Source organism: Bos taurus, chromosome 13 (assembly GCF_002263795.3).
Source record: "Bos taurus isolate L1 Dominette 01449 registration number 42190680 breed Hereford chromosome 13, ARS-UCD2.0, whole genome shotgun sequence".
Taxonomy (NCBI): domain Eukaryota; kingdom Metazoa; phylum Chordata; class Mammalia; order Artiodactyla; family Bovidae; genus Bos; species Bos taurus.
The window spans coordinates 24,376,490-24,393,773 of NC_037340.1; the positions used below are offsets into that span (position 1 = coordinate 24,376,490).

At 43.6% G+C, this 17,284-nt stretch overlaps 1 protein-coding gene across 1 annotated transcript; it reads left to right on the forward strand.

Annotated features, from left to right (window-relative positions):
• The first annotated feature begins 11,083 nt into the window (after nucleotides 1-11,083).
• On the forward strand, nucleotides 11,084-14,143 carry OTUD1 (OTU deubiquitinase 1). The gene has a single exon (XM_010811195.4). The coding sequence runs from the start codon at nucleotides 11,469-11,471 to the stop codon at nucleotides 12,912-12,914; it is 1,446 nt and encodes a 481-aa protein (XP_010809497.1). The 5' UTR covers nucleotides 11,084-11,468; the 3' UTR covers nucleotides 12,915-14,143.
• The last annotated feature ends 3,141 nt before the right edge of the window (nucleotides 14,144-17,284 follow it).

The window sequence follows — 17,284 nt, forward strand, 5'->3', positions numbered from 1 at the left end:
AAGAGAAAGACAAATACCATATGATATCACTTATATGTAGAATCTAAAATATGGCACAAATGAACATATTAAACAGAAACAGACTCACAGATACAGAGAACAGATTGCCAAGGAGGAGGGTAGAGGAAAAAAGGACAGGGAATTTGGGATTACCAGATGTAAACTATGATATATGGGATGGATAAAAAACAAGGTCCTACTGGACAGCACAGGGAACTGTATTCAATACCCTGTGATAAACCATAATGGAAAAGAACATTAAAAAAAAGAATGTAATAAGTTCAGTCAGTCAGTTCAGTCACTCAGTTGTGTCCGACTCTTTGCGACCCCATGAACTGCAGCATGCAAGGCCTCCCTGTCCATCGCCAACTCCCGGAGCCTACCCAAACTCATGTCTATTGAGTCGGTGATGCTATCCAACCATCTCATCCTCTGTCGTCCCCTTCTCTTCCTGCCCTCGATCTTTCCCAGCATCAGAGTCTTTTCAAATGAGTCAGTTCTTCCCATTAGGTGGCCAAAGTACGAGAGTTTCAGCTTCAACATTAGTCCTTCCAATGAATATTCAGGACTGATTTCCTTTAGGATGGACGGGTTGGATCTCCTTGCAGTCCAAGGGACTCTCAAGAGTCTTCTTCAACACCACAGTTCAAAAGCATCAATTCTTTGGTGCTCAGCTTTCTTTATAGTCTAACTCACACCCATACATGACTACTGGAAAAACGATAGCTTTGACTAGATGGACCTTTGTTGGCAAAGTAATGTCTCTACTTTTTAATATGCTGTCTAGGTTGGTCATAACTTTCCTTCCAAGGAGTAAGCGTCTTTTAATTTCATGGCTGCAATCACCATCTGCAGTGATTTTGGAGCCTAAAAAAATAAAGTTAGCCACTGTTTCCCCATCTATTTGCCATGAAGTGATGGGACCGGATGCCATGATCTTAGTTTTCTGAATATAGTAAGTTAAAGCACAATAAAACTTGATTTTGAAGTAACTTCATTTCTACTCTCCATATTTTCCTTTTCTTAAGTCTTGGCAAAACAGTTACATAACAGCTGGGCATTTTTACAACTGACGTCTTAGTCATTAAGGGTGTGTCGCTCAGCCCGGCCTTGTACCCATATAGAGGGAGAGCAGTGTAAAAGGTACCTCCCTTCTCCCCATTCGTTTCCAGAGGGGTAAGCCACACTATCATATTCATTTGCTTACAGCTATTTAACTACTAAGTAAACACTGAGGACTGGATATTGAAAATGTTGGCATACATCCAGCCTACTGAGTTGAAATAGAACCACCCTTGGCAACAGATTACTGCATACACTGCATTGTTATTTCACGTTGGTGTGTGTGTGGTGTCTTGTTTTCCTTACTTTATGTTAAGCCGTTTATAAGCAGGGGCTGTCTTAATCCGTTGGGGCTGCTCTAAAAAAATACCACAGACTGGGTAGCTTATAAACAACAGAAATTGATTTCTCATGGTTCTGGAGGCTGGACGCCTGGGGGCCCTTTTCTGGGTGGCAGGTATCTTGTTTTGTCCTCGCAAGGTGAGAGGGGTTAGGGAGTTCTGGAGCTTCTTTTATAGACACTTATCCCATTCCTAGGGGCTCTACCCACGTGATTTAAGCATTTTCCAAGCCCCCCACTTCCTGATACCATTGTCTTTGCAGGGATTCTCATGTGTGAATTCTGGAGGAACACAAACACTCAAACCATATCATGAGTCACAGGCTTTATTTCTCTTTCTGCAACTAGCAGGCTTAGTTATTATTAGTAGATCTGATCATTATACTAGTTAAGGCAACCAGAAGCAGGCAACAGAGCATGGGACAAACTGCTTTGGGTCTAACCAACCGTTCCCTATCATAATGCCAAATCTGATGAAGGGACTTCAGGGAAACCTCGGGTTTTGGGCTTCTCCCCTTCATGCTGGAATGATTCAAAACTGTGTATACAAACTGATTATTCTGACCAAATGACGTGATATGAACTTCCATGAGAATGACAGCTCTTTCTTTCCCTTCTTTCAATAGTCCCCTGAATTCACAAGATGAAAAATGCCACTGCATGGGTAGAGAGTTGAACCATATTCTAATCACCAAGCAAACTGTGGGCTATTTATCAAAGTGACCTGCACCTTTTCCAAGCCTAAATTTAGGAGTCAATGATTATATATACTTGCCAGTTTTCGCTCCACTCTTAGTCCTAAGTTTTTCTCCTTCAAAAAGCAAAAGGCTCTGATTACCTGATCTAATTATATCAATTTATATTTCCTGGAGTTATAATATTTTTAGATAATAGGATTTTCAGCGACTAATAAATATTTCAGAAGAGCCATAAAGTTTCAATAATTGAGACGAACTTTCACTTTTGCCTGGAAATTTCACTTCCAGACTGTGACATGTCAACAGTGGGAAATGTGCTAAAGACAGAAAATATTGTGGTGTTTGCATGAAGTTGTGTCCTTTATTTATTTATTTGCTAACTTTAAATAGCATGTATATCAGCCCACGCAATACTTCCCAAGATGCTTGCCTTTTACTGCTTATGTTCCATTTTTACTTGACAATATTCAGAAAATATTCAGTGAGAGCCTGCTGTATCTCAGGCAGTTTTCAGAATCTTTTCCACAACATACTATATATTTTATGTTTGACTGGTCCTATATATGGTTAAGGGCTTCTCAGATAGCGCTAGTGGTAAAGAACATGCATGCACGCCAGTGCAGGAGACATAAGTGATATGGCCTCGATCCCTTGGTTGGAAAGATCCCTGGAAGAGGGCATGGCAACCCACTCCAGTATTATTGCCTGGAGAATCCCACGGACAGAGGAGCCTGGCAGACTACATTCTGTAGGGTCATAGAGAGTCGGACACAACTGAAGTGACTCAGCATATATATATATGGTTAAACTGGGGCATATTCCTATATGTTTTATGCAATATTAATGTTCATTAAGTATTTAATAAACAGAATGTAAAATTATTTTTTATATAATGATGATGACATAAAAAGCTTAAAAATCAAATTATAAATTCAAGCAGCGTTTCACTAGCCCAGCTTGTCAAATATCCCTTTCACTTGGTCATAAATGATTTGGTTTCAGTAAGTTTTAACTCCTTACATCATATAACAATTATCCTTAAGTGCTATATTGAAAAGCAGAGATATTACTTTGCCAATAGAGGTCCATCTAGTCAAGGCTATGGTTTTTCCAGTGGTCATGTATGGATGTGAGTGTTGGACTGTGAAGAAAGCTGAGTGCCAAAGAAGTGATGCTTTTGAACTGTGGTGTTGGAGAAGACTCTTGAGAGTCCCTTGGACTGCAAGGAGATCCAGCTAGTCCATTCTAAAGGAGATCAGCCCTGGGTGTTCATTGGAAGGACTGATGCTAAAGCTGAAACTCCAATACTTTGGCCACCTCATGCGAAGAGTTGACTCATTGGAAAAGACTCTGATGCTGGGAGGGATTGGGGGCAGGAGGAGAAGGGGACAACAGAGGATGAGATGGCTGGATGGCATCACCAACTCGATGCACATGAGTCTGAGTGAACTCTGGGAGTTGGTGATGGACAGGGAGGCCTGGCATGCTGTGATTCATAGGGTCGCAAAGAGTCAGACACGACTGAGCGACTGAACTGCAACTGGACTGGACTGTGCATTTGCCAGAAAAATCATTAGGATACATAAAATGTCCATGATTTATGAAATAATGTAACAAAGTAAGTGTTGTTGCTGCTGAGACATTTATAAAATCTTTTTATATCAAGCACTTAGCACAGTACCTAGCTCATAGTAGGTTTTTTTAGTTTTTATTTTTTAAACAGCTTCATTTAGATGTAATTTACATGCCCTAAAATTGATCCTTTAAAAATGTTTAGTGGTTTCTAGTGCACACAGAGTTGTGCAATCACCACCATAATCTAATTTTAAACATTTTCATCAGTCCAAAAAAAAATCTGTTCCTATTGGTAGTGATTCCCTGTTGCCCCTTCTCCTTAGTCTCTGGCAACCACTAATCTATTTTCTGTCTCTATAGATTTACCTATTTTGGACATTTCATCATTGTTGTTGTTGTTCAGTTGCTCAGTTGCGTCCAACTCTTTGTGACTCCATGAACTGCAGCACGCCAGGCTTCCCTGTCCTTCACCAACTCCCGGAGCTTGCTCAAACTCATGACATCAAGGCGGTAATGCCATCCCACCATCTTATTCTCAGTCGTCCCCTTCTGCTCCTACTTTCAGTCTTTCCCAGCATCAGGGTCTTTTCTAATGAGTAAGCTCTTTGCATCAGGTGGCCAAAGTATTGGAGCTTCAGCTTCAGCATCAACCCTTGAAATGAATATTTAGGATTGACTGGTTTGATCTCCTTTCAGTCCAAGGGACTCTCAAGAGACTTCTCCAACACCACAGTTCAAAAGCATTAATTCTTCAGTGCTCAGTCTTCTTTATGGTCCAACTCTCACATCCATACACGACTACTGGAAAAACCATAGCTTTGACTAGATGGACCTTTTTGGCAAAGTAATGTCTCTGCCTTTTAATATGCTGTCTAGGTTGGTCATAGCTTTTCTTCCAAGGAGCAAACACCTTTTAATTTCACAGCTGCAGTCACCATCTGCAGTGATTTTGGAGCCCAGGAAAAGAAAGTCTGTCACTGTTTCCATTGTTTCCCCATCTATTTGCCATGAAACCCGGGTTTGATCCCTGGGTTGGGAAGATCTCCTCGAGAAGGAAACGGCTACTCACTCCAATATTCCTGCCTGCAAAATGCCATGGACAGAGGAGCCTGGTGGGCTGCAGTCCATGGGGTGGGAAAGAGTCAGGCACAACTGAATGAATAACAATTCACTTCACTTCACATTTGCCATGAAGTGATTGGACTGGATGCCATGATCTTTGTTTTTTGAATGTTGAGTTTTACACCAGTTTTTTCACTCTCCTCTTTCACTTTCATCAAGAGGCTCTTTAGTTCCTCTTTGCTTTCTGCCATAAGGGTGGTGTCGTATGCATATCTGAGGTTATTGGTATTTCTCTCAGAAATCTTGATTCTAGTTCGTGCTTCATCCAGACTGGCATTTAGCATTATGTATTCTGCATGTAAGCTAAATAATCAGGGTAACAAATTACAGCCTTGACGTACTCCTCTCCCAATTTTAAACCATTCCGTTGTTCCGTGTCTGGTTCTAACTGTTCCTTCTTGACCTGCATACAGGTTCCTCAGGAGGCAGGTAAAGTGGTCTGGAATTCCCATCTAAGAATTTTCCACAGTTTGTTGTGATCCACACAGTCAAAGGCTTTAGTGCAGTCAATGAAGCAGAAGTAGATGTTTTTCTGGAATTTTCTTGCTTTTTCTATGATCCAACGGATGTTGGCAATTTGACCTCTGGTTCCTCTGCCTTTTCTAAATCCAGCTTGAACATCTGAAAGTTCTCAGGTCATGTACTGTTGAGGTCTAGCTTGGAGAATTTCATGCAATACTTTACTAGCTTGTGAGATGAGTGCAATTGTGCAGTAGTTTGAACATTCTTTGGCATTGCCTTTCTTTGGGTTCGGAATGAAAACTGACCTTTTCTAATCTTGTGGCCACTGCTGAGTTTTCCAAATTTGTTGGAATATTGAGTGCAGCACTTTCACAGCATCATCTTTTAGGATTAGCTCAGCTGGAATTCCATCACCTCCACTAGCTTTGTTCATAGTGATGCTTCCTAAGGCCCTCTTGACTTCCCATTACAGGATGTCTGGCTCTAAGTGAGGGATCACACCATCATGGTTATCCAGGTCATTAAGATCTTTTTTGTATAGTTCTTCTGTGAGTATTTCATACAAAAGGAATTACACAATATATGGCCTTTCGTGCCTGGTTTCTTTCATTTATGATAATGTTTTCAAGGTTCACCAATGTTGCAGCATGGATCAGTACTTCATTCTTTTTATGGCTGTATAGTATTTCATTGTGTGGATATACCTATTCATTAGCTGATGGAAACTGGGTTGTTTCTACTTTTTGGCCATTATGAATGATGTTACTATGAACATTGACATATATGTTTTTGTGTGGATATAACATTTTTTATTTCCCGTGGTTATATACCCAACAGTGTAATTATCAGATCATATGGTAACTTCTATGTGTAACCTTCTGAGGATTGCCAAGTTGCTTTTCAAAATGTTTTCAAAGTTATAGTTTAAAATTCTACAAGCAGGACTTGCCTGGCGATCCAGTGGTTAAGACTCCCTGCCTCTAATGCAGAGGGCACACATCTAATAACCTGATCAGGGAATTAAGATCCCTCATGTGGCATTGCCAAAAAGAAAAAAGTTCTACAAGCAATGGATAGGATTCTAATTTCTCCACATTTTTCACCAGTGCTTGCTATTGTCTGTCTTTTTTTTTTTATTACAGCTGTCTTAGTGGGTATTTGGTAGACTTCACTATGGGTTTTGATTTGCATTTTCTTGATGACTAATGATATTGAGTATATTTTCATACATTATAGGCTGCTTGTATATCTTCCTTAAAGAAATATCTATACAAATTCTGTGTCCATTTAAAAGTTGGGTTGTCTTTCTACTGTTGAATTATATAAGACTTTTAAATACATTCTTTATGTATTTCAAAGTCCGTTATCAGATATAAAGACTTCCCTGGTGGCTCAGATGGTAAAGCGTCTGTCTACAATGCTGGAGACCCAGGTTCGATCCCTGGGTCGGGAAGATCTGCTGGTGAAGGAAATGGCAATCCACTCCAGTACTATTGCCTGGAAAATCCCATGGACAGAGGAGCCTGGTAGTCCATGGGGTCGCAAAGAGTCGGACACGACTGAGCGACTTCACTTACTATCAGATATATGACTTGTAAATATGGTTTCCCATTCTTCAGTTTGTCTTTTCACTTTCTCTATGGTGTCCTTTCGGAGAAGGCAATGACACCCCACTCCAGTACTTTTGCCTGGAAAATCCCATGGACAGAGGAGCCTGGTAGGCTGCAGTCCATGGGGTCGCTAAGAGTGGGACATGACTGAGCGACTTCACTTTCACTTTTCACTTTAATGCATTGGAGAAGGAAATGGCAACCCACTCCAGTGTTGTTGCCTGGAGAATCCCAGGGACGGGGGAGCCTGGTGGGCTGCCGTCTGTGGGTTCGCACAGAGTCGGACATGACTGAAGCGACTTAGCAGCAGTAGCAGCAGCAGGTGGCACTATTAGTAAAAAAAAAAAAAAAAAACCCGCCTGCCAATGAAGGAGACATAAGAAACGTGGGTTCAGTCCCTGGGTTGGGTAGATCCCTTGGAGGAGGAAACGGCAACCCACTCCAGTAATCTTGCCTAGAGAATCAAATGGACAGAGGAACCTGGCAAGCTAAAGCCCATAGGGTCACAAAGGGTCGGACATGACTGAAGCGACTTTACGTGCACATGCACGCATCTGACCTTATTTCTGCACTGTCGGTTCTAGTTCACCCATCTGTATGTTTATCTTTACGCCTGTACCACATGGTTTTGATGACTGTAGCATTGTGGTAAGTTTTGGAATTGAGAAGAATGAGTCCTTCAACTTTATTCTTTTTGAAGTGCATTTTTGATATTAGGTTTGTAAAGAAATAATAATTTGATGAGTGAATAAATGGATGAATGTTTGCATGTTTAAAAGTTTTAACTTGGTGGGAGGGGAAGAGGTTGGGAATTTTTTGTCTTTAAAGGAATCAGCTACAAGATGGGGGTATCTAGGGATATATATTTTCAAAAAACTTGCTGAGCTTGGGTCCTATTTGTGAAAGATGCCTTTGGGGGTTAGGTTTCTGTGGCCTGTGCCGCAGGACAGAATCTGTGTCTGAAATCCCTGTAATTGGCACCATGCTGGGAGCAGAGCTGGTGCTCAATAAATATTCATCGATTAAATGCCTTGTCCTTTTGGTTTTGTTTTAACCTATTGATTGTCTTGTTGCTAACTTTTGAAGGACAGTTGCTGAAATTTCCTGCTTTTCTAGCCTGTTCAATAACTATGCAATTTTGGTTTATACTTCAGGCAGTCTTCTGCACAGCACCAAAATATGCTCAACAGATGATTTTTCCAGAAGACAATCATTAGGAATTCTTTTCAGATGGCACATCAAGGAACTGAATTTGCCCACCCCCCAAACACACACACTTTCCTACCCTAATCTCTTTGCTGTCACAGGGAAGGTCTTGCCTTTTCTTACACTCCAGGGACAGAAACAATCCTATTCCAAGGCTGGCAATCATCCTGCTTTGAGTTTCTTAAAGTACCATCTCTTCCAGCAAGATTTTCCAGACCTAGACACAGAGTGGACATATATTCACTGTAAGAATATGCAGTGTGGTATAGTCTACCATGGGCTTCCCATGTGGCTCAGTGGGTAAAGAATCCACCTGCAATGCAGGAGATGCAGGCAGATGTGGGTTCAATTGCCAGGTTGGGAAGATCCCAGAGGAGAAGATGGCAACCCACTCTACTATTCTTGCCTGGAGAATCCCATGGACAGAGGATCCTGGTGGGCTACAGTCCACAGGGTCACTAAGAGTCGAACACTACTGAAGCAACTTTGTACGCATGCATGCACAGCCAAGTTAGTCTACACTGGTGCTTACATCCACCTAGTAAGTACTTCATTATATTGTCTATCATCTCCACACAAACTAAAAAACAAAAAACAAAAAAAGATGCTTCACATACACTGATGGTTTGAATCTTCACATTTCTGTTGATAATTTGCTCCTGTTAAAAAAAAAAAAAAAAGCCCCAAATGGGCCCCACTACAACAAACCAAGACTTAATTGCAGTTTCAATGTTCTGCTGAAATGTAATCTTATGTAATCTTAATCATATATGGGGAAAGAATCTGAAAAAAACTCAGTTCATATATAACTGAGTCACTTCGCTCTACACCTGAAATTAACACAACATTGTAAATCAGCCATACTACAGTATAAAATAAATAAATTTTATAAATAAAGGAAGTAGCTATGAACATTTTTAAAAAACGTAATCATAATCAACTGGTTTGGAATGATCTGATTAGTATCAATGAGGTCACCTGTCATATAGGTCATCTCCATTCCCCAGAGGAAGAAGCAGGAGTCTGTGTGATAAAACCATGACAGGACCCTTCTGACCCCCAAAGCCCTGACCTAAAAATAATTCATTATCCTTTTTTTTTGCTAAGAACTCCCTTACTCCGCCCTTCTTCCTATTAAAAACAACAACAATAACAACTTTGCACTTTCTGCAACAGGTGGAAGTACGCTTCTAGCTGCTGGATGGGACATTGCTTGATGGAATAAGTCTGAATTGCTTAATAAAATCAATCAGATCATCAAATTTACTTAATTGAATTTTATTTTTTGACATTCCTAATTTGGTACATCGGACCTAGCCTGTCCTCTGGGTACCTAGCTTTATTTTCTCCCCCTGTATTTACTCCAGTCTGTTCAAAACATATTCTTGCTTTAGGATTTACATTAAAAAAATAAATAAATAAATAAAAGCTTCCTTATCTCCCTCCACGCTCCTATTTGCTAGCTCTGCTAGGCACACTGGCTATTCAGTAAATATGATTTGGGGGATTATTTTATTGTTAATTGTTTTGTATTCTGTTTCAGAACGCCAGCTACTCAAAGGCTAAAGGTAGAATAACAAATAATCCCCAAATCAGCGATGAAACTTAAGTAACTTCCTTTTTCTAGTTAGCCAGTGGGGTCTACAAGCTTCCAATGGGGTGTCACCAGAAGCTGAAAAGACGGTTAGACTTTTATGTGGTTGTTTTTCCTTCCAGTTGACCTACCTAACAGGTTCAAGTGACCTGGGCAAAGGCAGCTGGGATCCTGTCAGTCACACCCACGACGGCAAACTGAAGCTCTGGCTTGGAGGTCAGGAGACCAGGATCGTAATTCTGCCTTTTCGGCTGTTTTGGGAACTCCTCTTCCATTAATTAACTCATGCAATAAATATTAATTAGTTCCATCTATGTGCCATGAGTTTGTGATGGACAGAGAGGCCTGGCGTGCTGCGATTCATGGGGTCGCAAAGAGTCGGACATGACTGAGCGACTGAACTGAACTGATGTGCCAGGCTCTGTGCTGGGTTTGTAACTATAATAGCCATCAAGACTAAGTAAGTCTTTTCATTCACGGGACCTACGATTCACAAAAGAGTAAGTGGAGTGGGGAGGCTTATACCATAACATAAGCTATTTCCCCATCACTGAAACAGTGAGACAGCTTTTTAGGTTCACTCTGAACATTTAGGGTCTGTCAGTTTAGCATGTGATCAAAGCTGAGAATATAGCAAGAGCTGCCCACTGCTACACAGTCAGTATGCAAGTTGATCATGAGTATTATAGCTTTCCCTTACAAACAGGGACATCTAACACAATAGGATAGAACTATGTTCAACATTCTATTCAATTTCAACATTCCTGCAATGCATCACGACCCTCTATCGCTGACCTACGGTGAACAGCTGCACCTACTTTCAAGAGGCCCGGCTAGACATTTGGTATTTCACCCAAGACTTGTATTTGCTTATCAACACGGGTTAGGACTGCAGAAAAGTTGGTTTCGGTTTAGCAGGGCGGCAAGGTGCTGGGGAGAAAGGGAGGCGTCACACTACTACGTTAATAATATAATCTCAGGGATGAGTGAAAAAGATGGCAGTGGTGCAACAACCATGCAGAGTCCATGCAGGTTTTAGGGCAGCTGTCTCCGCGGAGAACTCGGAAGCTTCTTTTGAAACGCACCTTCAGCATTCTTGTCCGCCCCAATCTGCCCCGAACCCACCAAGATCCACTGCTGAAGCGCAGAAAACCGCGGCGCCTAGAAACTAACACTGAGGTGGGGCAGCGGCTACGGCTGCACAGGCCTCCGCGCCTCCGCGCTCTCCCGCCCGCGCGCCCGTCGCCCGCGCTGCGGGCCACGCCCATGACGTCACCGAACGGGGCGGGGCGAGCCGGAGGGGGTGGGGCGAGCCCCGGCGGTTGAATGGGACGCCGCGACGAGCCGCACATTCCAATGAAGGCACGTGACGCGGCAGCGCTGCCTGAGGTAAACAACTGCGGCCCCGCCTCCTGGCTCGTCCGCGCGCCCTGCAGTGCTGCTAGCCGGCGGGACGCGCTCCAGCAGGGCGGGCGGCTACCTCCGTGAGTCCTCAGCGGCCGCCGCGGACCGGAGCAGTGGCGGCGGGCGCACGCGTCCCGGGTCTGCGGGCCGCTAGCGCCGGCAGGGGTCGAGCGCGCGTCCCTTCCCCGCCCCCACCGCGCGCTGTGGCGCAGCAGGAATTTGGCGGGGACCCGGGCGCTATTTGCAGCTCCTGACGCGCCGGCGGCCCTTCGGTCATTTCTATTCTCAGGGCACTGGGTCACCGCGCTCGGCCGGCCCCCTTCCCCGGGCCCGGAGGGTGTGTCCCCTCACCGGGGCTCGGCGCGCCTATAAGGGGCCGAGCGGCGGGCAGGGACATGCAGCTCTACAGCAGCGTCTGCACCCACTACCCAGCCGGGGGCCAGGGTCCCACGGCCGCAACCGCCGCTCCGCCCGCCGCCGCCACCGCCACCTCGTTCAAGGTCTCTCTGCAGCCCCCGGGACCCGCCGGTGGCGCCCCGGAACCCGAGACCGGTGAGTGCCAGCCGGCCGCGGCCGCCGAGCCCCGCGAAGCCGCCGCCGCTCCCGCCGCCAAGATGCCCGCCTTCTCCTCCTGCTTCGAGATGGTGTCCGGGGCCGCCGCCCCCGCCTCAGCCGCCGCCGCCGGGCCGCCCGGCGGGTCCTGCAAGCCGCCGCTGCCGCCGCACTACACGTCCACGGCGCAGATCACCGTGCGGGCCCTGGGCGCCGACCGGCTCCTGCTGCGCGGCCCGGAGCCCGGCGCCGCGGCGCCCGCCGCCCCACGCGGCCGCTGCCTCCTGCTGGCCCCGGCAGCAGGCGCTCCGATTCCCCCGCGGCGGGGCTCCTCGGCCTGGCTTCTGGAGGAGCTGCTGAGGCCCGACGGCCCGGAGCCTGCCGGTCTGGACGCGACCCGCGAGGGGCCCGACAGAAACTTCCGACTGAGCGAGCACCGCCAGGCCCTGGCAGCCGCCAAGCACCGCGGCCCCGCGCCGCCCCCGGGGAGCCCGGAGCCCGGCCCTGGCCCGTGGGCCGAGGAGCGCCCGGCAGAGAGGAACCTCCGCGGCTGGGACAGAGCTGGCGACCGCCGCGACGCTCCCGGCGCCGAAGAGCCGGGGCGGCCCGACCCTGAGGCCGAGGCGGCCCCGGCCCGCAGCGGCGAGGCGGCCCCGGGCGGCGCGACCGAGGCGGTGATCGTGTCCAGGTCGGATCCTAGGGACGAGAAGCTGGCCCTGTACCTGGCGGAGGTGGAGAGGCAGGACAAGTACCTGCGGCAGAGGAACAAGTACCGATTTCACATCATTCCCGACGGCAACTGCCTCTACCGGGCGGTCAGCAAGGCAGTGTACGGGGACCAGAGTCTGCACCGGGAGCTACGGGAACAGACGGTGCACTACATCGCCGACCACCTCGACCACTTTAGCCCCTTGATTGAGGGCGACGTTGGGGAGTTTATCATCGCTGCTGCGCAGGACGGGGCGTGGGCCGGGTACCCTGAACTGCTGGCCATGGGGCAGATGCTGAATGTGAATATCCATCTGACTACTGGAGGGAGGCTGGAGAGCCCCACGGTGTCTACCATGATTCACTATTTGGGCCCGGAGGATTCCCTAAGGCCTAGCATTTGGCTCAGTTGGCTCAGTAACGGACATTATGACGCGGTGTTTGATCACTCGTATCCGAACCCGGAGTATGACACTTGGTGCAGGCAGACTCAAGTGCAGAGAAAACGCGATGAAGAACTCGCCAAATCCATGGCCATATCCCTGTCCAAAATGTATATTGAGCAAAATGCATGCTCTTGAAGTGTCTGAGACCCTCGCCCTGGGAAAATTGCATACCTAATTTGTGTTTGGAGAGTTAAATGAACTTTAATCAGGGTAATTGCACTTTTAAACTTTCTAGTAGATTTACTGTAGGTGTAATGCCTTAATCATTTTTTTGAATGTTTTCTCCTCAGAGCTGAAGGTTGCTGGGCACCTAAATGATGTTTCATAGTAGCTTTGGGTGATCCTACTGCTATTTATGATTTGCTGTATAAAGTTGGCACTACTTAATTTGCAAGCTGATTTCTCAGTGTAAATTTGTTCATTCCTGGTAATCTATTTTCTATAAAAACGTATTTTTGCACAACATTTTTAACAATCGGTGTACCTTCATCTAGGATGTGTTCCATTTTGGCAAACAGCTTTCGGCATAAATCCAGAGAAGTGCTTTATATGAAGTTTATTATTTTGAGCAGAGTTTGTGATTTAGTATTTTATGTTGTTGGATTTGAATTTTAGAGTTCTTAGATAATTATTTCAAATGGCTATTGATGCTTTCATGTTACCAGATAATTGGCCCATTCCGTTTTGATGACAGATTAGTTGTTTGGAAAATCATTATTTTTCTAGAAATGGTCAACCTTTTAAAGAGAAAATACTTAAGGGGAGGTTGTGGGAAGATTTTTTTTTTTTTAAAGAATAGTACCAGCTATTACTTGAATGAAAGTCTGATGTTTGCTGATGGCAGAGTGATTATTCTGTACTCCAGTTAATGTTTAGATTGTCTGGTGCTCTCAGTTCTTATTTATATTTGTCTTTTTGTTGAAAAGAATTTTTTAACATGATAGAAAACTTTGTGACAAGATAAGCCTCCTGCTTCATATATAGTTTCTTGGATTCAACTGAGAGATTTGAAAATTAATGGCATAAATGCCTCCAATCAACCCTGGCAATTAATTTATAGCAGGAGAATACTGTCTTAATAGTCTTTTCCTTTTAAATTCTTTCACAAGGCAAAATAGGATTGCCCTGCATTATGTACAGTACAAATGTCTATACAGAGCTTGTATGGTTTGCTGGGTCAAACAATGTTTTAAACCTAAAATCTATCTCATTTCCACTTTAACTACTTTTAGTGGTATTTATTAAGTAATGCAGTTTGTACTTTTTTATTTTGTAACATTTTGTGATTTTTTTGTACAATACTGTATTTGTACAATAGAGCAATTCTCAGCTGATGGAATGAGTGAATAAAATGTGTAATTTTACTTTTACGGTGTCTTTTTGCCTGAAGTAACTTTGATTTATTTTTTTATTTGGCTGCACCAGGCGGCATGCAGGGTCTTAGTTCCCTGACCATGGATCAAATCCATGTGCCCTGCATTGGGAGCACAGAGTCCTAAGCACTGGACTGCCAGGGAATTCCCAGATTTAAATGTTTTAGAGTAACCAAAGAAATGCCCTTTTATGCAGTCTGGCCTCTTGAGATTAAGGGACTCCCTTAATTTTAAGATGTGTTATCAGATTTAGTTGAGAAGTGTGTCTGTACACATAATGCTGACATGCTTATTGCAGGATCAACCCAACTAGTTTGAATTTCTTACTTTTCAGTTGATGGCATGGTTATAGACAATTGACTTTGACTTCATCGCTTAACCATGGAAAGATGGTCAAGAATCAATGGAAGGATGCCATTGGCTATCAAGGGAAGGCAATTTGTCAAAGGTCTAAAATGTTACCTAACCATGAATCTCTGGTTTTTTGTTAAATTTTGCTTCATAGCTTCACTAATTACATGACATGGGAAGAAAGAAATTCCTTGTTTGAATTACACAGCTAAATGTGTTTTTCCCCCTTTTCTCCACTTTATTTAGAGGTGGATAAAGTTTGGGGTGCTTGAAGTTTACACACGAAATGAATAGACTTGAGTGTAAGATCCTAAAAGGCTTTCTGTAAGCCCTGTGTTGTTCTGTTTCATTTTCAAATTGGGATCCCAAGTCCTGGATTTAGATTCCTAAGGAGGATAATACTTTTCATTAAATGGATTCTAAGATTGTATTCCGGCAGGTTATTTTGGTTGTCTTGTCTGAAAGGTTTATGTCTTTCTCATCCTTTATCTTGGAGAAGGAAATGGCAACCCACTCCAGTGTTCTTGCCTGAAGAATCCCAGGGACAGGGGAGGCTGGTGGGCTGCCGTCTATGGGGTCACACAGAGTCGGACACGACTGAAGTGACTTAACAGCAGCAGCAGCATCCTTTTTCTATGGTGTTTTGTTGCTGTTGTTTGGAACAAATGTAATATTTGTCACTCCTTTATGCTTCATGTTTATTCTTTCCTGCCATCCCACTTATATGTTAGCAGTTAACAATCCTGGATCACTAAGGACTTGAGCAGTGGAAGAGATGGAAATGTGGTTGACTTGTTTCCTTTTAGCAAACATTTATTAAACAGTTCATTCGTTCAGTTACTCAGATAGCAGCTAAGGGCCTCAAAACTGTATATGAAGGAATGATGTGTGCAGTTGATGCTGTGAGCTAAAGTTTCTTTAGAGCTTACTACCCTGTAAAATATGATGGAGTATAGATTCTATAAAAAATCTAATTGTGTTTTCAGGTAAAGTAGTTTGAAAATCATACTGTTACCTTGAAAATTGTATTAAAGTGGTACATAGATAAAAATTATGATACAAATAACTATTAGTGTGATTTTTGTCTTACTGTCTCATTTAAAAATGGCATAGTATGTCAAGATTTTGATGAGAATCTAAAGTTTGATCCTCTAGTTCATTTTCTTCTTTAAAAAATGTATTTATTTTTGGCTGTGTTAGGTCTTTGTTGTGGTGCATGGGCTTCTCATTGCGGTGGCTTGTTGGAGAGCCACAGGCTCTAGGGTGAGGGCTCAGTGCTTGTGGTGATGGGCTTAGTTGCTCTGAGGCATACAGGATCTTCTCAGACCAGGGGTTGAACCTGTGTCTCCTGCATTACAAGGCAGATTCTTAACCACTGGACCACCAGGGAAGTCCCTTTTATTCATTTTCCACTCACATTTTTTTCTCCGAGATAAAATAGACTCATGTTAGCATATTTAATTGGACTGAGAAGTAAACCTCTATTGATAAGTGGCACAAGGGCATTCGAATGTGATTCTTCAATTACGTTTTTCTAAATTTGTAGTCCATATGCTTTATATAGTAATGTATTCATGAGGCACAGAGCCTTTACCCAGAAATCACATTTTATAGAGAAGAGGAAATGCCTTAGGAGCCTTTGAACATGAGAATTGGTTAGTTTCAGCTTGGGTAAATATAGTCTTAGGTTGCAATCTTTTCTTCATAATTTTTGTACTGAAAAAGGGATCTTGAGATAATCTCACTACTTTATGAGTTTTTTCCTCTTTCCCGAAGAGATGAGAAAGAGATGAGAAACTTTAAATTTTAGTTTGGTGTTCATTGTGCTCATATGAAGGAAAAGCATCGAGAATAAAAATAGACTTTAGACCTTTGGACATTGGATAATTTCATATGTAGGAAAATGTAGTGGAATAATTGAAGAGTTGTTCTTCAGTGGCTCAGTCGTGTCCAACTCTTTGCGACTCCATGGACTGTAGCAAGTCAGGCCTCCCTGTCCTTCACCATCTCCTGGAGCTTGCTCAAACTCATGTCCATTGAGTTGGTAATGCCCTCCAACCATCTTGTTCTCTGTTGTCCCCTTATCCTCCTGCCTTCAATCTTTCCCAGCATTCAGGTTGTTTCCAGTGAGTCAGTTCTTTGCATCAGGTGGCGAAAGTGTTGGAGCTTCAGCTTCAGCTTCAGCATCAGTCTTTCCAATGAATATTCAGGACTGATTTCTGGTAGGATTGACTTGTTTGATCTTGCATTCCAAGGGATTCTCAAGTCTTCTCCAACACCACAGTTCAAAACATTCTCAATTCAAGAGTATATCCTTCAAATATGTTCAAATTTATTTGTCACATGAAATTATAAATCCAGACTTTATTTTGACATCCCTAGAGTGTCTATAGCTGTCTCAAAGAGTCACCAAGAAACTGAATGGCATTTAATTCAGTTTCATTCCCCAAATGTACACAATGCCATGGACACGGGTTCTCTCTAGTCCCCTGGCTTCCAAGCGGGTACCTAGCAGAGTCAATGTTCAGTAAATATTTGTTGAATGAAGGAACAAATTGAAGGGAAATAGAGGTTTGGAATTTAGTTGGTGGATGTAAAATTAAATAAAAATGATTTGACTCCAAAATTACTGGGAATTATCACTGACAATTCTGAACATCTTAAACTGAAGTTGTTTTATAAAAAGGGTATTAAAGTATTGAATTCTATAATGGAAAAAAATAGGTTTTTGAAACCAAAATTTAGAATTTATTGATTTTTCTCTTTGTGTCATCTTCCAAA